Here is a 23156-nt window from a genome sequence, read left to right on the forward strand (position 1 = left end):
CAAGCTTTACGTGGCCGAATTAGCCGATTTTTTAAATAAACAATGTTTTGAAGTGGATCTCGTTGTCACTCTTTTTCTAGGAGGAGAAGAGCTTCCATTTCCCTCCTGCGAGGGTTGAGGGGCACTTTGTTCGTGGCTCGTCTCGTCCTCCATTGCCGCATCGGTGGTTTTGTTGTTGATTTCCGTCTTCTTTTCGTTTTCCTTGTTGTTCGCAGTCTTGAGCTCGTTGCTAGTTGCTGTAGGAGCGCCTTGTTGTACATTGGTTGCAGTTGTTGGTTGGTTTGATGGAGAAACAGGAGTACTACGCTCACTAGTTTTCGTTGTTGAACGGTTGACCTTGTCTTTGGTTGAAGATGTTCTTTTCGCAGTTTCAGTGCAAGGTTTACCGTAGTGTGCAGGTTGTTCACAAAACTGACATGTAACCAGCTGATTTTCATAGGTAATCAGCGTTTTACACGGATGTGTCCCACCTTGACCACAAATGATGTATGATGGAATTGCCTTACGTAGTTGCATACGTACCACTCGCACGCCATTCCGGATGCCGGGGAAAAAATTCCGCCATACTTCTCTTTCGATGGAAAGAACTTCACCGTATTGCGACATAATTTCCCGAACGCACTGATCGCTGGACTGCGGGGGAAGGTCATGCACGCGTACTTGTATGGCGTTGTCCACCATGTGCACAGGAATTTTGTATTTAATGTTGTCACACTCAACGCTGTGCACCTCGTTGTTAACCGAAGCGAATGCAATTGCATCGCTTTCACGTTTAAACATAATGTACACACAGTTAGACGCCTTGTTGAATTGAATCTCAGTTACATTATTAGCGTCTAGATGCATTCGTTCTTTAAGTAAGATTTCAATTTCATTTGCTGCTGGTCTAACTTTGCAACGCTTGAAATCTATACAAATTGAATTTGGCCTTGTTGGCCAAGTTTCAGGCTTTGTTAAATCGTATTTGACCATTCCGTACACTCTATTGTTCACTGCACTATATTGTCTTTGTTTCTTTTGCTTCGACCGCAAACGATTTTCGACTTTGTTGGCTGAGATGCGAGCACGAACTGAAAAAAAGTTATGATTGTATTTTAATCAAAAACTAGTCATGCTTCAAATATCAATATTCATTAGATGCCAGATTAATAAAAATGTATCCTATGCTGTTCCTGAAAGGTCATAATATAAGTAAAAATTCAAAAGAAAATTTAAATAACTCTTAAACGCCTTAACCTAAATATTATTGCGTAACTCTTAAACGCCTTAACGTATCAACATATTTCCTTCAGCAAAATAAAAGTATAAAATTAGTTCTATGAATGTTCCATACATTATCCTTCCGAGAAATGAGACACACAAAATCTACAGCCAAAAATAGATAGAAATAGAATTTTAATTAATTTATTACCAAAATAACTACTTCAATTGAGTTTGAGCAACTGAGAATTAGAAATACTGTGTAATATGGTTATTCCGAACCAGTTGGCCATGGTAAATCTATGAACAGAAATTTTCATGATCTCGACAACCATTCCAACAAGCTGGTGCAAGTTAGTAAAATGCAAATATTTTTATCCACATCCACATGCCAAGACGCCTATGACAATGGCCCTTCTTTTTCATCTACTTGTGTACCGAATAGCCTGTAAAAACCGAAAAACGACGCAAAATGAGTTTTGGTTCGAATAAATACATTCTACTCATTTTAACAAACTAATGTTTTTTTTGGGTTTCAGGAAGTGCTTTGACTTACAACTATTTTATTTTCGGCTGTAGTTTTTGTGTGTCTCATTTCTCGAATCGACTACGTATGGAACATTTGTAGAACTAATTTGATACTATTATTTTGCTGAAGAAAGTATGTTGATACTTTAAGGCGTTTAAGAGTTATGCAATGTTTTTGAGTTTTTTGAATGTATTTTTAAAACTAATTTAAATAATTTAATAAAATAATATCTTTTCAATTTTCTCTTAAATTTTTACTTATATTATGACCTTTCAGGAACCGCATAGGATACATTTTTATCGATCTGGCATCTAATGAATATTGATATTTGAAGCTTGACTAGTTTTTGATGAAAAAACAATCATAACTTTTTACTCATTGCCGTTTCAACCTTCCGAGTGAACGGACGTGCTTTGTGTTTACTGCGAAAGCGTTGAAAACCAGTGCCGTGTGTGATAAAGTGACCGGACAATCAAAACTAGATCGCTATTGTGAAATAGACAATAGTGCTTTTTCCTGTGAGAGGTTTTATGCACATTATATACTGAAGCAGTGTATTGTTGTGAGCGGACGATCGAAACAGTACCGTTAGCCGGTGATTGTTCGATCGATCAAAACAGGCCCAGCGGTGTACGTGATATCACTGTGCGGATTGAAAAAGAGTGTGCTTTTTCCTCTCGGAGGTTTTTTGCACACCATCGCAGCGGCGATACGCCGATCGACGAGGAGTAGGCCTTGGTGGCCCCCGTTGGATTTAAGTTAAGTATCATTATTTAGTTTTTTTTCCTTCCTGCATTCGACTGTTCTATTTCTCCCCGATTCACTTAATTCTGTGCGGAGGTAGCTCCGCAACATGTCTAGTCTAAATTCTGACCCCCCCGTTCCCGATGATCAAATGGCGACTTCCCTTGACTATAAAAAGTCTCGCATAAAGAGCTATCCGGATGGGCTCGCACTACCGGCCGGTCCTTATGCGGTCTATTTCCGGACCAAATCGAAAGAAAAAAAATTAAATATTTTAAAAATATCGCGGGACCTGTCCTCGCGATACAATACTATAAAAAGTTTTGATAAGATACGTCCAGACAAGCTCAGGGTCCTGTTTACCAGTTCAAAACAGGCTAATGAGCTCGTTCAAAATGATCCTTTTACGCGGGAGTACCGCGTCTACGTGCCAGCTCGCGAAGTAGAAATCGACGGTGTGGTCACCGATTCGAGTTTGACTTGCGAGGACGTTCTTAAGTACGGGGCGGGTTGTTTTAAAGACCCCTCACTTAAGAATGTCAAGATACTGGATTGCAAGCGATTGCATTCAGTATCGATCGCCGGGGATGGAACAAAGTCCTATCCCCAATCAGACTCTTATCGTGTGACCTTCGCCGGTTCTGCTTTGCCCAACTACATCCTCTTGGACCGGGTTCGTTTGCCTGTTCGCCTATTCGTACCCCGAGTAATGAACTGTACTAATTGCAAAAAACTGGGGCATACAGCTACCCATTGCAGCAATAAGCCACGTTGTGCTAACTGTGGGGAAGCTCATGCGGACGGCTCTTGCGGTAAGGATGCTGAAAAGTGTCTCTACTGTAAGGAGGGTCCGCATGACCTCTCTGATTGTCCCGCTTACAAACTGCGAGGTGATCGAATGAAGCGTTCCCTAAAGGAGCACTCCAAGCGTTCTTTCGCAGAGATGCTTAAAAGTGCCACCCCTCCTAAACAGACAACGAACCCATATGCCTGCTTGTCAACTGACGAGAGCGATTCTGACGACCCTTTGGAAGGTCCATCTTCGGCGGTCCCTCATAGCTGTAGGAAAAGAATAAATAAATCCTCTCATAAGCTACCTAGTAAGGGTTCGAAGGTGTCTTCCGAAGGGCTTCGAAAAGTTACAGCTAACGGGAATCGGGAAAAATCACCGAAGCAAAAAGCTCCTGGTCTCGGAAAACTCAATTCCGAGATGGAATTCCCACCGCTTCCAGGGACTAAAAAATCCCCAAGCGTCCCTGAAAATTCACCAGAGAACCAACTAGGTGCTGGACTTATCAAGTTCTCTGATGTTGTGGACTGGATTTTTACAACTTTCAATATTTCAGACCCTCTTAGAAGCATTTTAATTGCTTTCATGCCAACAGTAAAAACATATTTGAAGCAGTTGACTGCAAATTGGCCCCTTCTCTCAGCGATTGTATCCTTCGATGGCTAAATCATCCACCGAGGTCACGGATCTAATCACTGTTTTACAGTGGAATTGCAGAAGTATCATCCCAAAAATAGATTCTTTTAAATTTCTAGTAAATAATCTGAAATGTGACGCATTTGCATTGTGCGAAACTTGGCTAACTTCTGAAATATCCTTAAACTTCCACGATTTTAACATTATTCGCCTGGATCGAGATGATCCCTATGGAGGAGTACTTTTAGGGATCAAAAAGTGCTATTCTTTTTATCGAATTAACCTCCCCTCGATACCAGGTATTGAAGTTGTCGCATGTCATGTTACAATCAAAGGTAAGGACCTTTGTATTGCTTCCATCTACATTCCCCCTAGAGCCTTGGTTGGGCATCGATGGCTCAGTAATATCATAGAGCTCCTTCCCGCACCGACGTTGGTTTTAGGAGACTTTAACTCACACGGTACGGGATGGGGCTGTCTTCACGACGATAACAGATCAGCTATGATCCATGATATTTGCGACAACTTCAATATGACAATCTTGAATACGGGAGAAATGACACGGATTCCTGCACCACCTGCAAGACCAAGTGCGCTGGATTTATCCCTTTGCTCGACATCGCTACGGTTGGATTGCACGTGGGAGGTAATTCCTGATCCCCACGGTAGTGATCATCTACCGATCGTAATATCAATCACCAGCGGCTTAAAACCATCGAAGACAATCAATGTTTCGTATGACCTCACACGAAATATTGATTGGAATAGCTATGCGACCTCGATATCTGAGAAACTTGAAAGAACTCAACAACTTCCTCCGGAGGAAGAGTACACGTTTTTGGCTGGCTTGATTCTCGATACTGCGATTCAAGCTCAGACGAAACGTGTACCCCGCGTAAAAACTAACATCCGTCCTCCCAACCCGTGGTGGGACAAAGAGTGCACAAATTTAAACGCGGAAAGAGCCTCCGCGTATAAAAAATTCAGAAAAAATGGAACACCTGATAATTACCGGAATTACGTGGCGTTAGACGTTAAAACTAAGAACTTGATTAGAGCCAAGAAACGCGGTTACTGGCGTCGGTTTATAGACGGCTTAACGAAAGAAACATCTATGAGCACTCTTTGGAACACAGCCCGACGAATGCGCAATCATAACACCACGAATGAAAGCGAGGAATACTCCAACCGCTGGATATTCGATTTCGCTAAAAAAGTATGCCCAGACTCTGTTCCGGAACAGAAGATCACCCGCGCCGCGACACCAAATACAAACGAATCACCGTTTTCGATGGTAGAGCTCTCACTTGCACTTTTGTCATGTAACAATAAAGCCCCGGGATTAGACAGAATAAAATTCAACTTGTTGAAAAATCTGCCTGACCCCGCCAAAAGGCGCTTGCTGAATTTATTCAACAAGTTCCTCACGGGTAATATTGTCCCACACGACTGGAGACAAGTCAGAGTTATCGCCATTCAAAAACCAGGGAAACCAGCCTCCGATCACAATTCGTATCGGCCGATTGCTATGCTTTCCTGTATCCGGAAATTGTTCGAAAAAATGATTCTGTTTCGTCTAGACAATTGGGTCGAAACTAATGGTTTACTTTCAGATACACAATTTGGTTTCCGCAGGGGCAAAGGAACGAACGATTGTCTTGCGTTGCTCTCAACAGAAATTCAAATGGCATTTGCTCGTAAAGAACAAATGGCATCAGTTTTCCTAGACATTAAGGGGGCTTTTGACTCAGTTTCTATAAATATCCTATCTGAGAAGTTGCATCAGCATGGTCTTTCGCCAGTTTTGAACAACTTTTTACATAATCTATTGTCTGAGAAACACATGTACTTTGCGCATGGTGATTTGTCGACAATACGATTCAGCTACATGGGTCTTCCTCAGGGCTCATGCTTAAGCCCCCTTTTATACAATTTTTACGTAAGTAATATCGATGAATGTATCAACACATCTTGCACGCTAAGACAACTTGCCGACGACAGCGTTGTGTCTATTATAGGACCCAAAGCTGCCGATCTCCAAGGACCATTACAAGATACTCTCGACAACTTATCAACATGGGCTCTTCAAATGTTTATCGAGTTCTCTACGGAGAAAACTGAGCTGGTTGTATTTTCGAGGAAGCGAGAACCAGCACAATTACAGCTTCAACTAGGGGGTGAAACCATAGCTCAGGCCTTCACATTTAAATATCTCGGGGTCTGGTTCGACTCCAAAGGCACCTGGGGATGTCACATTAGGTATCTGAAACAAAAATGCCAGCAGAGAATCAACTTTCTTCGTACAATAACCGGATCATGGTGGGGTGCCCACCCAGGAGACCTGATCAGGTTGTATCAAACAACGATATTGTCCGTGATGGAATACGGATGCTTCTGCTTCCGATCAGTGGCGAACACTCATTTCATCAAGCTGGAAAGAATTCAGTATCGTTGTTTGCGTATTGCCTTGGGTTGCATGCAATCGACTCATACGATGAGCCTCGAAGTGCTGGCGGGCGTTCTTCCACTGAAAAACCGGTTCTGGGATCTCTCATATCGTTTGCTCATTCGATGCGACATTTTGAATCCTCTGGTGATTGAAAACTTCGAAAGGTTAGTTGAGCTTAACTCTCAAACCCGTTTTATGTCCTTGTATTTTGATTACATGGCTCAGAATATTAATCCTTCTTCGTTTGTTTCCAACCGTGCTCATTTCTTGGATACTTCTGATTCTACTGTGTTTTTCGACACATCCATGAGAGAAGAAATTCGTGGAATTCCGGATCACGTGCGCCCTCAAGTGGCCCCAAATATTTTTTATAATAAATTTAGAACAGTCAACTGTGAAAAGGTGTTTTACACTGATGGATCAAACATCAACGAGTCCACAGGCTTCGGCATCTTCAATCAAAACATCACCGCTTCTTACAAACTCAATGATCCGGCTTCAGTTTACGTCGCAGAATTAGCTGCTATTCAGTACACCCTCGAGATCATTGAAACCATGCCCAAAGACCATTACTTCATTGTCACGGACAGTCTAAGTTCAATAGAAGCTCTCCGGGCAATGAAGCCAGGAAAGTATCCCCCATATTTCCTGGGGAAAATACGGGAACATTTGAGAACTTTATCTGAACGGTCTTATTTAATATCGTTAGTCTGGGTCCCTTCGCATTGTTCCATTCCGGGCAATGAAAAGGCAGACTTATTGGCTAAAGTGGGCGCATTGGAAGGTGATATTTATGAAAGACCAATCTGCTTCAATGAATTTTTCAGTATTTCTCGTCAGAAAACTCTCGAAAGTTGGCAAACTTCATGGACGAATGACGAACTGGGACGATGGCTACACTCCATTATCCCTAAGGTATCGACGAAACCTTGGTTCAAGGGGATGAACATGAGTCGTGATTTCATTCGCGTTATGTCACGGCTCATGTCAAATCACTATACATTCAACGCACATCTCCGGCGTATCGGGATCGTGGAGAACGGGCTCTGCACCTGTGGCGACGGTTATCAGGACATCGAGCATGTCGTGTGGTCGTGCGTAGAGTATCGTGACGCCAGGTCGAAGCTACTGGAATCCCTCAGGGCCCGAGGTAGACCGCCTGAGGTGCCGGTTCGGGATGTGTTGGCGAGTCGGGATAGTTCATATATGCTTCTCATATACCAGTACCTTAAACACATTGATATACATGTGTAATGTGTTATTCCTCGCTCAGAAAATATAATCTCCACCTACAGGTTCGACACTAACATCCGCCCGATTCTCTCGATCCCCGTCCCTGTCCACCATCTTCATTGGAATTAACAAGATCTTTTTTATTGTCACTAACTTTTTCGTTCCCCTTTCCCTGTTTTTTCACCATCTCGATGGCAACTAATTAGATCTCTGTCGTTTTCAAACATTTTGTTCCCACACCCCTTTTTTACCCCGTTTCCCACAATATTTACTTCTTTTTTTTATTCTCTTCCGTAACATCACCATCACCGGAAGACCGCTCCAGTTAATGACCAGCATGCGGGCCACCCGCCGGGCCTTCGTAGCCTGGGGGTGTTTCCCGCGGACCCTCACGGACCGAAGAATGCGGCCAACATAGAAAATTACCATCGCCATCTGGAATCATCTCATCCTAAATTCAATTCACCGGCCACTACCGATCGCCAGATACTATATTACATAATGATACTACTCTAGTTTTAAGTTAGACGATAATTAAGATTAGTAAATACCCTTGGCATCTTAGAGCTTAAGCAGTGTGCCTTAATATTATATTATATTATTGAATAAAAAAAAAAAACTTTTTACTGGTAGCTCATACGAAAAAGCTTGGTTGTGAGCAATGATTAGTTCAACAACTCTTCTAAAGACAACTTTTCGGTGGAACGTTTCACAAAAAAGTTAGAACAAAAAAGTGATTTTTCAGGAGCTACCCTACTTTTACTCGGGAAAATTGATATAACTTTATTGTACAACAAAATAATTTTTGTGTACAATTAAGAAAGTTAGATTTCAGATTTCAATCTAAATAAGGACCACCCTAGTAACTTTTTTCATCAAAAGGAGCGCCATTGGATTACAAACAACTTTTGTGAAGACACCAATCGATTCTCCAGACTTTTTTACATGAAAGTAGGCTATTCCAGAAAACCGCACTCTACTTTTTTTCATGTTACAAAGCGAATGTCATAGGAAATCCCAAAACTGCTGTACATTTGGGGTAAAACGAGCAGAATTGCGATTCATGAGGCCATTGTAAACTATTGCATTGAATTCCTTATACATTTTTACATAAGAAATGCTTTAGTTTGTTGACCTATCTCAATTAGTTCATGAGTTACAGAATTCTTTGCGGGTTTTCATAGATTTTTTTCCCACTGTGCGTTGTCTTAATGAAACAGGAAACCTCTTATTTTAAGCATATCTAGGTGTGTTTGAATTATTACTAGCATTAACAGTAAACAGAATATCTGGGTAATAAATTATTCCTCTCCAGTTCCATCAAATACCATCCCGGTTTATAGTACTGGTTTGGCTACCATATGAGACATTTCCACATAATGTTCCAGTCACGATCCGTATAAGAAATGGGTCTATTTTATTCGTTTTTCCCAAGGGTTTGAAAATTGAAATTCGGTCCATTCGTCAACTTTTATGACAATAAGCCTACCTTTTCCAAGCAAAAAAAAATTGCATGCATACTCACTTATTCTCACTGGTCATAATATCCGTTCAAAAACTGCAAGTTACCTGAAAAAAACAAAAAGAATAGAACAATCATTACTGCAAAAATTGTTTGCAAAAGGTAACCATCACAACAAAAAGATTTCTTAATTTAAAAACAAATATTTTTGATTGTATCAACAAACTAGAAAAACTCTATCGAAAGGTTTCGGTTCCTCATAGACAAAATAAAAACAAAAAAAAAACGTAAATCGCGAGTATAACCCAAGGGTTTCCAAAAGACAAACGTTGTAAGACATAATCCAGGATTACTCTGTTTTTTTTTTTGCAAGTAATCCAGTAATCGGTGGATTACAATAGAAATCCAAAAGTAACCATTGGTAATCCCAAGTAATCTGGGTAATCACATTGTTTCTAAGAATAATCCAAGGAATCAGAAAATATCTCAAATTATCTAGTTATTCTAAAATAATCATTATGTAATTTGACCGACTCTTTTTTTACTTTGATTAAAAATATCTCTACAGAAAGTTTGTAAGAAGTTTTCTATACAAACCTAGCTGGATATTTTTACTTGTGACTTGATATCGGCAGCGTATTTTGCGACGAACATAGATTTGTGTATGTCATAAATAAGCGTTTTCTAAGAACAGCCGTATATTTTGCCAAAGTCGACCCAAATTTAGTCTCAAGAGCGATTGAAATACCAATTAGCAATTATTTGTTGTAGTAATACTTATTGGTTACTTCGGTACCTGTTTCGAAAACAAATTCTTCCATTTTGTGTATGCTGCTTCTAATGTAACCTTTACGGGCTGCTTACTGACAACAAAGCTGATGTTTTAACCATAGCTAATTCGCCATCGAGCCTCCCGAGCTTGTTTCACAGTTAGAATGACCAATGAAAAATAAAATAATTATTTTGTTTGTAAAAAAACCGTTCCTTCCCGTATTTTTAGACGCAGTCTTTTAAATGAACCGTCACCGAAAAAATTGAGTTGAGTATGTCGAACTCATTAAGGGTGGCCCTCTATGAAACACTTAAAAATAGTTCAACGAGTTTGAGGATAATGTAAAACGTGTTTTTAAATAAAAAATATTCAAGATAGCGAACTAGTCGTCAAAAGGTGAGATTACTAAGTGCTGAGAAGCTCCTATCTCATACCTCCCCGTGTGTCAATGATGATATTTGGTCAATAGAACGGCGTCGACTGGGTGCTATCACCTTCTGCATTAGTAGCAGATTGAGAGGGTGCGAATTGGTTTGTAGGTCGTAATTCATTTAAAACACGAAAATTATTGAAAATCTTTAAAATATGTTTTGTATTTCGCCTTCACGCCCTATTGCTGAAGTGTACTTAAACTCTTAATGAGACTTTAAATTGTCAACTTGTTTGCAGCATTCCTTGCAATTCATAAATTAGCATTTTACATATCACTCTTATATAATTTGACGGGTAAAACTTTGAAGTTTTTCAGAATGGGTCTCACAATTTCTAGCGTTTTAAGCTTGTCGGTTTGTATGTCACGTCACATGAATTCTATAAATTTCAATTTGTTTTAAACTTTGCAAGTAAATGTTTTCTATCGAATTAATCGATGTATTCATATTGTTGGCAGTTGGATTGGATGCGGCTGGTAAAGCGACTATCCTGTATAAACTACTACGTAAAATATGAAATATTTTTTGTTTATGTAGGATAATTTTGCCCATTAATTCACATGGAACTTCTTGAATAAAATTTAATAAAAAATATCCCAGATCAAAATAAGACTTTGGATTTTATTCGTAGTTCGAATTTTATTTCAAAAGTTCAATTTAACGAATCTTTATGTTGATTTTACTTTATGCAAAATGACTCTGATCCAATCATCAACGTCGTCGTTAAAACCCATACTACAAATTTTTCTGATATAATAATTACAATGTGTTTTTCGTAAGTTAGCCCATTTCAAATGCCATGACGAGGCCAAGAGCTACCACAAATCGTTTCCATCAATATATTAAAAGAAAATCTACATCAGGTGGTATTTTGGTTTTCGAGCTGTTATCTAGACTACTCCTTCAGCATGGAACTGATTTCCCCCAGTCCATTCATTGAAGGCTGTTGCAAATACGAAATCAATTTATACTTCAAACCCCTCTGCTAGCTGTTGAAATCGAAGCATGCATCATGTGCATGTGATTGTCTTAGAATACGATCTGCTATACTTCGAAACAGATATTGTATCGGTCGTTTCACAAATCAAAACCACTTGTGGTCAATGGGAGGAAAATAAATGAAATCGAATCACAGCTTCGGAAAAGTGTGGCAAAACCTTTTGAAATAGTAGATCCTGTCATTTGAAGTGGTAGTATCAGTCAGCCACACCAAAGAGTGCAGTGTTCTTATCATGAACGGTTTCATAGCTCTACTGAGAGAGAATTTCTGGAACTGTTTGATACGCAATAAGGGGTTAAGAAGCTTTTCAAAAACACCTAACTGAAGTGTACTAGATTCGTTTTGAAGAGGTATAGTGTGTAGCTCTTTTGGGTTCGGATGCAGAAAAAAGTATTCGAAAACAAAATTGATTTGCTTAAACAGTTGTTACCCCAGGTATCGAAGCAAAATTGAACATTTCTTGAGAATAAAAAACACCAATTGATAATACGTAACGCAATCCATTAGTCGGTCGTGTCTAGGGTTACCACCTATATCGGGCTTAGGAAAAAAACTAACTTACAGAAATTCTGGCGGGCCGCAGAACAGCAAACGTCTTCTAAAGATTAACATCAAATCATTCGTAATGACATAAAGTCATCGTTAACCTAGCTTAACAATTAATCAATAGATGGGATTGCGATAATGAAAAAGTTTTTCTCAATGACCGCACTCAAATGTGCTAACCTTCTCCAATCACTGAAACTGTTCTACCGATGCAACTATCCTGGGACATGATTAAACATATCTATGAAGGAAACCGTATTGAACAGAGTATCGTTGATTCACATTTTAAAAGATATTATAACGCAAGCAAGTATCTACAAGCCATAACCAGCTACCGATACATTTTTCTTTCTATCGTTCGATATTCTAATCATCTACGAAAAATTTGAATCAATTAAACATTTAACTCTTCCTAAGCTCCAAATATGTTTCTCGGATGAGGATTGATGAATTGAACATAATATAATTCTCTTCAAACTTCACTTAAAATTGTTGTTAAAGTTATTACACTATTGAAGGTTTACATCAATCAAAAGTTGTACTTGCTAAATATAAATGGTTGTGAAATACTCATAGATTAATTCTTTCAGCTCATGACGTTAAGTATTGCAACTGGTTTCCAAAATATCTTATGCTTATTAAAAAAATCTTTATCAAGTAGTAAAACATGAGTGATTTATTCTTCTATTCAAATTGCTTGCCAAAACAATTCTCGAAGAACATGGTTCACGTCCGACATCTTTTTCGGGTATGGTAATATGATTTCATTTTTTGATAGAACCCATTTCTTTGGAAATTCTCATAAAAGCACAAATAACTTCAGCCATCTGCATGAAAAATGACTCCAGGCCACTTATATAGGTTATTATGGTTTTGGGATGGTCCCAAAATAAATCACAATTCGAAAATATATTTCAAAACATGTATGAGACAGAGCAATACTTTCGTAGCAAAATATTTGAATTATAAATTTTCTGTAGCTCTGTACACTTCTGCATGAGATCTGTATCGCAAGTCGTTTTTATTTCAACACAATCTTTTTATATCATAGTTGAGATAATTCTCAAAATAACAGTTTTTTTCCTATCTCATATAGAAAGGCTTGCAATCGCTGTGAAAACCGACTTTACAACCGAGTGTCATATACCATTCGACTCAGTTCGTCGAGATCAAAAAATGTCTGTGTGTGTATGTGTGAATGTGACAAAAAATGTCACTCAGTTTTCTCAGAGATGGCTGAACCGATTTTCACAAACTTAGATTCAATTAAAAGGTCTTATGGCCCCATATAATTCTCTCAAATTTCATTTGGATCCGACTTCCGGTTCCGGAATTACAAGGAAATATGTGCAAAATTACTTAAAAATACGCACTCAATTTGCTCGGAAATTACTTAACCGATTTTCACAGACTAAGAAGCAAATAAAAGGTCATGAAATTTTTTAAAAAGTCCCTGAAAAGTTCATCCAGATCTGACTTCTGGTTCCGGTATTACAGTGCGATTATTGGAAATTTTCAATTTCATGAGTATGTTTTCACAAGCGATAGCGAAACTAGGTGCACATTTTTATAAAACTTACTGCTAAATTCATCTAGTTGGTAGATATTGTTGGTTAGTGAATATATAAAACTACTTTTTGTCTATTGGTCCTCGGTTTCCGCTTCCAAAAGCAATGATAATAGTGAAGAAAAGCTCAACAAACGGAACTCAATTCGATTTCTCAGCAACGGTTAAACCTATTTTCATGAATCATGATTCTAAGGAACTCCTCAGAATTTTGAAAAACTTATGGTTTTAGAAACCAAGTACAAGAGCATACTTCGAGCCAAAAAATGTAGCTATTGGAGAAATTTTGTCGAAGGTTTGTCAAGAGAAACCTCAATGAGCACTCTTTGGAACACGGCCAGACGAATGAGGAATCGTAACTTGGGCAATGAGAGTGATGAATACTCGAACCGATGGATATTTGACTTTGCTAGGAAAGTTTGCCCAGATTCTGTTCCTACGCAGAGCATTATTCGAGGATCTCCTCCAAATAATGGTTTTATTAATAACCCATTTTCAATGATGGAATTTTCTATAGCACTCTTGTCTTGTAAAAATAACGCTCCTGGGTTGGACAGAATTAAATTCAACTTGGTGAAGAATCTGCCCGACCTCGCAAAAAGACGTTTGTTGGAATTGTTCAACAAGTTTCTTGAGCAAAATATTGTTCCACCTGACTGGAGACAAGTGAAAGTTATCGCCATTCAAAAGCCGGGGAAACCAGCTTCCAATCACAACTCATATAGACCCATTGCGATGTTGTCCTGCATCAGAAAATTGTTCGAAAAAATTATTCTACGACGTCTCGACACTTGGGTCGAGACGAACGGTTTGTTGTCAGATACTCAGTTTGGTTTCCGTAGAAATAAAGGGACGAATGATTGCCTTGCATTACTTTCGTCTGACATCCAAATTGCCTTCGCTCAAAAGCAACAAATGGCATCTGTATTTTTAGACATTAAAGGAGCATTTGATTCAGTTTCCATTGATGTTCTTTCAGACAAGCTCCACCAACATGGACTCCCAGCGGTTATAAATAATTATTTGCACAACCTTTTGTCAGAGAAACGCATGCATTTTTCATATGGCGATTTGACAACATTCAGAATTAGCTACATGGGTCTACCGCAAGGCTCATGCCTCAGTCCGCTCCTTTATAATTTTTACGTGAATGACATTGACAGCTGTCTAGTAACCCCATGTACACTAAGACAATTGGCAGATGATGGCGTGGTTTCAATTACTGGACCCAAAGCTATTGATCTGCATAAACCATTGCAAGATACCTTAGATAACTTGTCCGTTTGGGCTGTTCATCTTGGTATCGAATTCTCTGCGGAGAAAACAGAGTTAGTCGTCTTTTCAAGAAAGCATGATCCCGCGCAGCTTCAGCTCCATATGATGGGAAGAATGATCCAACAGGTTTTAACTTTTAAATACCTCGGGGTGTGGTTTGATTCCAAATGCACGTGGGGAGGACACATTAGGTATCTGATAACGAAATGCCAACAAAGAGTAAATTTTCTTCGAACAATAACAGGATCTTGGTGGGGTTCTCATCCGCAAGATCTAATAAAATTGTATCAAACAACGATACTTTCAGTGATGGAATATGGATGCGTTTGTTTTCGTTCCGCTGCAAACTCTCATATTATCAAACTTGAGCGAATTCAGTACCGTTGCTTGCGAATTGCCTTAGGCTGCATGCATTCGACACATACAATGAGTCTTGAAGTTCTGGCGGGAGTTCTTCCATTGAAAGATCGATTTTGGGAGCTTTCATCACGCCTGCTAATAAGATGTGAGGTGCTGAATCCCATGGTAATTAATAATTTCGAACGACTAGTCGAGCTTCGATCTCAAACAAAATTCATGACAGTATATTTTAACCATATGTCACAGGAAATCAACCCTTCAAGATATATTCCTATCCGTGTCAGCATCCTAAATGCCCCTGACTCAACTTTATTTTTCGATACATCCATGCAGCGCGAAGTGCGTGGAATCCCGGATCATCTACGCTCGACGGAAATCCCAAAAATATTTTCAAGTAAGTTCAGGCATATTGACTCTGAGAAAATGTTTTACACGGACGGATCGCGAATTGAAGAAGCGACAGGGTTTGGTATGTTCAACAATAATGTTTCGGCCTCATTTAGGCTTCAAGAACCTGCATCTGTTTATATAGCAGAGCTAGCAGCAGTTCATTATAGTTTGAGTGTAATCGTCACATTATCTCCAAACCATTATTTCCTCTTCACAGATAGTCTGAGTGCAATTGAAGCCATTCGCTCAAACATGACTGGCAAGACTGAACCGTTTTTCCTGGGCAAAATAAAACAGTGCCTGAACGACATATTGAACAATAATTATCTAATCGCTATAGTCTGGGTCCCGGCTCATTGCTCCATTCCTGGCAATGAAAGAGCCGATATTTTAGCCAAACGTGGTGCTATTGAGGGTGAAATTTATGAGCGACCGATTGCTTTCAACGAATTCTATAGCGCGTCTCGCCAAAGAACACTTGCCAGCTGGCAAGCTTCTTGGGATAGTGATGATCTGGGTCGGTGGATGCACTCAATTATTCCGAAAATATCGACAAAGGCATGGTTCAGGGGACTGGATGTGAGTAGGGATTTCATTCGTGTGATGTCCAGACTCATGTCCAATCACTACACGTTAGATGCACATCTCCTTCGAATTGGGCTCTCCGAGACTAATCATTGTGCTTGCGGAGAAGGTTATCGGGATATTGATCATGTCGTTTGGACATGCGTGGAGTATCGTGATGTCAGATCTCAACTAATAAATTCTTTGCGTACCCAAGGTAGACTATCCAATATCCCAGTTCGAGACATTCTTGCTTGTCGTGACCTTTCATACATGAAACTTATTTATCATTTCATAAAGAAAATTGGAGTTTCAATTTAATAAAGGCCCCTTTTAAGACTTAGTTCTGATCCCAGCTGCGTCCATGAGTTCAACCAATAGCTAAATAAGAATAAAAATTATTTAATGATACAAACAAACTCGAAACAGTTTATGAAATTATCAACAAAATGTCTGAAAATAACAGCTTATTTTATAATTTATAGAAGTTAATCGTTCGGTTCAAATAATATTTCCGAGTAGATTTCATAATTAATGACGAGTTACCTAAGATGATATTTAAGCTATAAGAGAATATGTTTTAATAAATTCAAAAGGTTGTGACTATGTTAGAATTAAATTAGGATAAGAATATTATGTAAAAGTGATGCTACGGCGAAGAAAAACTTATGTAAACTGCCTTAAGAAATAAACGTATTTATGAAAAAAAAAAATCATGATTCTAATTAATGCTCTCATTATCTTTAAATATACTGTGCAATTTCATCCTGATCCGAGTTCCGGTTCCGAAATTACAGGGCGATGAGTGTCAAAACATTCAAATCGTCATTCAAAATGACGATGCAAAACTAGTACGCTACGGTACGTGCGGCTTTACCCCGTTCGCAGCGTGCTTTGTTCAAATTCGTATAGCGTGCAGGGTTGCATTTTAAAATTTATATTTTCAGTGGTCAAAAAGTTTAAGACGAGACTCACTCAATTTTCTTAGAGATGATTTCATCGATTTCCACAAAGTTAGGCTAAAATAAAAGTTCCGTAGTCTCATATGTTGCTGTTTAATGTGTGTTAAATATGTGTGTTTAATATTAACATGACATAACTATTGATAATATAACAAATTGAAAAGATTATGTTAGTTTATACCCAAAGAAAGTTTCTTATTTTATTCAAGATTGGAAAAAAAAATCTTCCCAGAACATTTTTGAAAATATAAGTAATATGAGAAAGGGACACCACTAGGTGGATTAAAAAAGGATTTTCAAATAACTTTTTATGTGAATATTCCTGAGAACAGGACATTAAAAATATATTCGAAAACTTGGAATGATGCAACATTTATTGCCGAATTTTTCATGCAAGGATGTATGAAAAAATCGGCATATTATGATATGTTTACGTTTCGTCTTTGACTCATCAGTGCATAGCAGTTCAAATTGAACTGCTTTATGCAAAACTCGGCAGTTCAATTTGAACCGCTAAGCAGACGTAAAGTTTCTGCTACTTACAGAACACTTGTTTTCTTCGATGTGCCGAACGAAAACGTGCATCGGCCAGAAAAAGTCGAAAACACGTTTTCGTTCGGCACGTCAGTATAGACATTGCATTTCGATGCAAAGAAAACAAGTGTTCTGTAAGTAGCAGAAACTTTACGTCTGCTTAGCGGTTTCCCAAATTGAACTGCCGAGTTTTGCATAAAGCAGTTCAATTTGAACTGCTATGCACTGATGAGTCAAAGACGAAACGTAAACATATCAAAATCGGTTATGTGCCCTAGCACAAAATTTAGCTAACCCCTGAATGACGGCATATTATATTTTCCAATGCAAGTATTTTTCAAATAACGTTATCATGAAATAGTTCAATTGAGAAATTTTTGCTTTGATAGCATTCAAAAGCTCATACTTTCGAGAGTAATATACATTGAAGAGCATACAGAATATATCTCAAATTACCCTTAACTTTTAATCAGTTACTTGTTAAACCAACTCTGAAGGACTATTCACACATTTCAGTTCCGTGACGGTTCAGTGAAAGTGCCTTCAGTGCGCCGTCAGTGTTCTTTTTTTGTCAGAATCCTTCCGTTCTGTTTCCGTGCTGTATCCGTTCTGGCAAAGCAAATGCAGTGACATACCGACTTCAGTGAAAATAAAAAAAATATCGGTGACGACGAATTTGTGTTTGCCGGACGGACGCTACACTGACGGCGAGCTGCACTGAAACGGTACGGTGCCGGATAGATGGGAATGCGCGTATAGAAAACGAATGAAATAATATCAGTATCCGTGCACGGAGTCGTGCCGGCACTGAACCGGACCGGATATATGTGAATAGTCCTTGATCGTCTACTCCTCATTGGAAAGATTTAGATGGTGGGAAAATAAGTTCCTCATGAGCTGAACGACAGGCAACGATAATAGTTTCTGCTTTGAATCATGACAATAAATTAAAAATGTGTCCTAAAAGGCGACAATTGCAGGAGTTTCTTTTCCTTTCAGTTATCAGATTTTTTCAAAGTTGCCCATCTGATCACTTTATTTTACTAAATTATCTCTTCATTCAGCTTATCAATTTCCGGCTAGTGTCAGAGAAAAGTTTTATTAGGTAGTTTTTCATCTTCCATGTTATTGCTTGTCTTTCAAGATTATAAATTGAATGATAAAAATCAACTATCCCGCAGATCCGTTTATATTACAATGTTAATAACTGAGATACCATATATCGGTATATTGAATAAATAGTAGGAAAATACTTGTTTAATTGATAAATTAATATTTTTCTCGGTAGCCGGATGTCCCGATCATCCTATGAAATTTGTTGACCTTTGTTTGGTAATTTAAAATGATTTGATATAATTTATAGAATGTTTCACTACAAGTAATTGCCGGAATATCGATGGTCTTACAAGCCAGTTGTCATATGTTCGGACCCCGACCAGGAAGGATTCTTAGTGTCAGTAGGATCGTAGTACTAACCATCCAATGATTCTGTGCGCTATTAATCGGTTGCGAAGTCTGATGAAACAGAACGGTCAAATTCCACGGAAGGAATGTAATGTTGGGACTTTGCTTTTTTGTCACTACAAGTAATCAACTATTTTGTCTAAATTCTTTTTACTCGTTTATTTTGTAGCAAGTAATTCCATTTAGAAAAAATATTGAAGTTTTTATTCATTTCGCGATAGTATTTCAAATTTTCCTTATGTTTACTCGAATAGGAACTATGAACCAATACTTCCGGGACTTCAGTATAGGATATTGTTAAAACGCTTACTCGGGAAGTCTGTGAGTTCAGTGGTGCATCCGAGCATCTTGAAACTAGAACATACTGAGTCACGCACGAATGCTACCATTACTGAAATTTTTACTAACAAATATCTTTCTCCCGTGACACTTGTGGTGGGCGCAGTAGTATATACGGCCTCTAGTAACAAGTGTTGGACTAACATTCCTTCCCAGTCCTTAGTCGATCTACTTTCGGGCCTGGCCGGCGCCGGAACTGATAAAAAAACTCTGGGGTTACCAGAAGATGTACATTGAAGTATGATTTGCCAGTACCAGGTCTGATTGTCTAGGAACTCTCTGTTCAAATTCAGCTAATCCCGGTCAGTAACGGAGTAGCAACCAGGGGTGGTCACTCAATCTTAATCTCCAGAATCCCAAGTGCAAGAATATGATGGGTCGATCCCAAACGGTCAAACATCGACATAAACAGTTCAGAAAGAAAACGATGCTGTGCATTTGGTGGGATCAAAAAGTTGTCTTAGACTACGAACTTGTTAAATCATTGGATACTGTAACTACTAATCACCTCCATCATTCCCAATTTGAAAGTAACTAATTTATTTTGATTTTGAAAGTAACTACTTTGATAGAAATATCTTGAACCTATTACTTTTAATCAACAAATCTTTCAGTTCAAAATATCCCGCAAAATTTACTTGAACACGTAATAGGTAACGTGGCATATCAATTTCCACAGTTCGTAGGTTGGAAAAGTCTTCACTAACCTTAACAATTGAGTGAAAAATTAATGTTTAAAACGAATGATAATTTAATATTTTAATTATTTCTTCAAATGATTAATTGGTTATATTGCTTGATCTAAGCAGCCGGCTACCGAGAAAAAATTATTAATTTATAAATCAAAGAAGTATTTTTCTACTATTTATTCAATATACCGATACATGTTATCCCTGTTATTTACATTTTAGTATTAAGGTATCTGCACAATAGTTGAATTTTATCATTCAATTTATAATTCTGAAAAACAAGCAATAATATAGAAGAAGAAAAAGTACCAAATTGAACTTTTCTCTGAAGCTAACCGGAAATTGATTAGTTCAATGAAGTTGAATGAAAAGATAATTTTGTAAAATAGAGTAAACAGATGTGAAACGTGAAAATATCTGATAACTGAAAGGAAAGCAAAACTTCTGCAATTGTCGCCTTTTACGACATGGAAACAGGAACCCAGTGAATCTATTCTTGGTGAAGTTATTTCCGCCGGATTCCACACGGCATCTAGGCTGGTACTGTCCGGAGAAAGATAACCTCATTTATCATGGTGCCATAAATCATCACGATGGGCTTGATGAAGGTCACTACCAGCTTATCAATCAAATCAAATTACATTTTGAAGGAACCATATCTGTCAGCAATCAATTTATGATAGATACACAAGAAATATTTTTAGTATAAAGCAGAAATGAACTGTTTTCTAAAGGAGGGCGGAGCTAATAATTGACAGCAAATGGAGAAAAACATCGATGAATGTTTCGACTTTGCTTTCAATTCCTATTTAATAATTATCATATATTTTCAAATCAATATTTGATAGGCCGATGAACTATTGGTTTATCTTTAAAAGTTGTGCAATTTTTCCACTTTTCTTCTATATTCACTGAATAAATCAACATAAAAATAGATTCGCCCTTTTTCAATTTGTTTATGTCTATGCTCCCTGTGTGAATAATGAAGTTACGACCTCGCGCGTTTTCTGTGAAATTGGCTGGTTTCCGCAAATAAATAGTTTCGCCTTTCCTTTCTATCATTTGAGGTATCGCTCTGTTTGTTGGAAGGAGGAACACGGAGGGCGAAACTTACCTAAACGAACAGAATGATAGTTTTACCCTTTATGTAAGAAATGTAGTACTAAGACTTAGATTTTTGTAGAATCAGAATTTTGAGGCTAAATTGAAGGATTTTGAAGCATTTATTCGTTTTTTTACTTACGATTTGTTTACTTTTGTAAGATTCGCCCTTCTTGGAAAAAAATCTGAAATAAGCACAAAAAGATAGGATTCGAGATACAACGACGGTTTCAAGATCTTGTTACTCTTGAACTTCTTGCGTGCCCAATTGCGCGTCCATTTAGTAAAAACTATGCAAATTGTTCACAACGATAGCAGTCATGTCCATTTCCTCTGTGTGACGAAGAGCAAGCAAAATTTCTCCCCTCACACTGACAACTTCAACGAGAGCTCTTCTCTTTCTAATTTATACACCACTGTTGTATAAAGTGTGCACGCAACATGAGTGCGTTTGTTTATTTCCTTTTACCTCTTCCACTGAATCGCACCAAAGTGCTAGAGCATTAGCTAATAAATTCTCTGAGGTGGATGCATATACTTTCACAGAGGGGTGCACGCCGGTGAGCACTCTGGTGTATGGTTTGCGTAGAAGAAGCGTGGACACGCAAAATAAAACAATTTATCGTAAAATTTTCGGTTTTCCTTGCAAATTTTTCATAGCAAGGCCAGATCTACTCTCTATTAATTGAAGTTCACAGAAGTGTTCGCTCACCATCAAGCGCCAGTGGTCACTTGGGTGTATTTAGACGAGAGCGCGTGTGAGCGATTCATGCGAAGAGAATGTGTTTCACTCGCGCCAGCTGCTTTAACCACAAGCGCACACTCAAATGCTGTCTATTCGACACTGAGAAGATGTGCGCTTTCCTCTTTGTGCGATGCTTCGTTTTTTTGCATCCTCGATGTGGACAAGAATCTGACTCCAGCGTGTATCACTCTGGTGAAATGCCATTTACGATAGGAATAGTAGATGACTATTCGATTGTTGTCAGCACAACGGCAATATTCCTTCCGATAATTTGACATTTACAAAATGAATAAATTTTACAAGAGAGTACTTCAACTAACGGTAATATTTGCATGTATCCGCGACTAATGATAATGAACACTGTAGTGAATTATATATTCGTTGGATTTATCTACTACCAAATATAATTAGTAGTTCTCAATTTTTTCCGTCGCATGATAGGTAGCGGCATGCAATATATGTTTCACTTATTGCATGATTTGATATATCTAGTTAGTTCGCTTTTGACTTTCAGCCGGAGGCTGGTTCGTCTCTCGACGATTTGATATATCAGAGAGTTGATTGGGGAATCTTTTGTCTTTAAACATAATTGCTACTGGGTGACAGAAGCATTGGAATCCCTATAAGTGCCAACGCATTGAAAATATATTTCGGCCGTTTTTTAGTTAATCGATTAGTTGCTACTCAAAAGTACAATAGTTACATACTGTTAAATCGCGCACAATTTTGCGGAAGTGAAGTGATGCAATTGAAATGAATTGAAATTATCGTAAATCTAGAAAAATAGATCGATTGATATATCTATTTTCGACATGCTTCCAGAAGCTACTTTTTGAAAGTATTCACATTCTTCACATTAACTTACTTTCTCTCCCATTGCGTTGATGAAAATGTAGAGTCGAAAACTAGCTCAAAGAAGGCAAGAGAAGTATATCCGAAAGTAAGTAGAAAACTTTAAATTACTAGTTTGAGGATTGTTTTTGTAGCCTTTGTCGTCGACTCCATGGCCATCCGTTAGGTATTCATTTAAAGTAACTGTGCACTTGCCAAGAATGGTTGGTTGTAAACAATGGAATGGAACGGCAGTCGCTTTCTCTCCCCTCTCCCACCAACATAATGGTGCTCCCTCGAACCATACAAAAGAAATTGAAAATCACAAACAGAGAGACACTCACTGCCCGGTAAATAGTTCGAGAATCGTAGATCTCGAGAAATGTCGAGCATAAATAAAATACTTGAAACGTTTTATTTCAGTCGGACCCGCCCCGAAGATTGGGGCTGCGGGAGAGAGATAGAGAAAAAAAAACTTTGCAAAATTTCCTATTAAATGGTTCGTTATGTACAGTTTTCTAAGATAAAAACATTTTGGGAAGT

General features: G+C 38.3%; 1 protein-coding gene across 2 annotated transcripts in view; it reads right to left on the bottom strand.

Annotated features, from left to right (window-relative positions):
* LOC131427101 (zwei Ig domain protein zig-8-like) overlaps positions 1-23156 on the bottom strand; it is a 711113-nt gene that overhangs the window by 267593 nt on the left and 420364 nt on the right. Inside the window, exon 1 of one of the 2 annotated variants that reach the window (XM_058590025.1) lies at positions 9107-9127. The exons of the other annotated variant lie outside the window; for it this stretch is intronic. Coding sequence (XP_058446008.1) covers position 9107 — 1 coding nt within the window. The 5' untranslated portion in view covers positions 9108-9127. Of the gene's footprint in view, positions 1-9106; positions 9128-23156 lie in introns of those variants that run through there. 2 annotated transcript variants of the gene reach the window in all.

Source organism: Malaya genurostris, chromosome 2, assembly GCF_030247185.1.
Source record: "Malaya genurostris strain Urasoe2022 chromosome 2, Malgen_1.1, whole genome shotgun sequence".
NCBI lineage: Eukaryota > Metazoa > Arthropoda > Insecta > Diptera > Culicidae > Malaya > Malaya genurostris.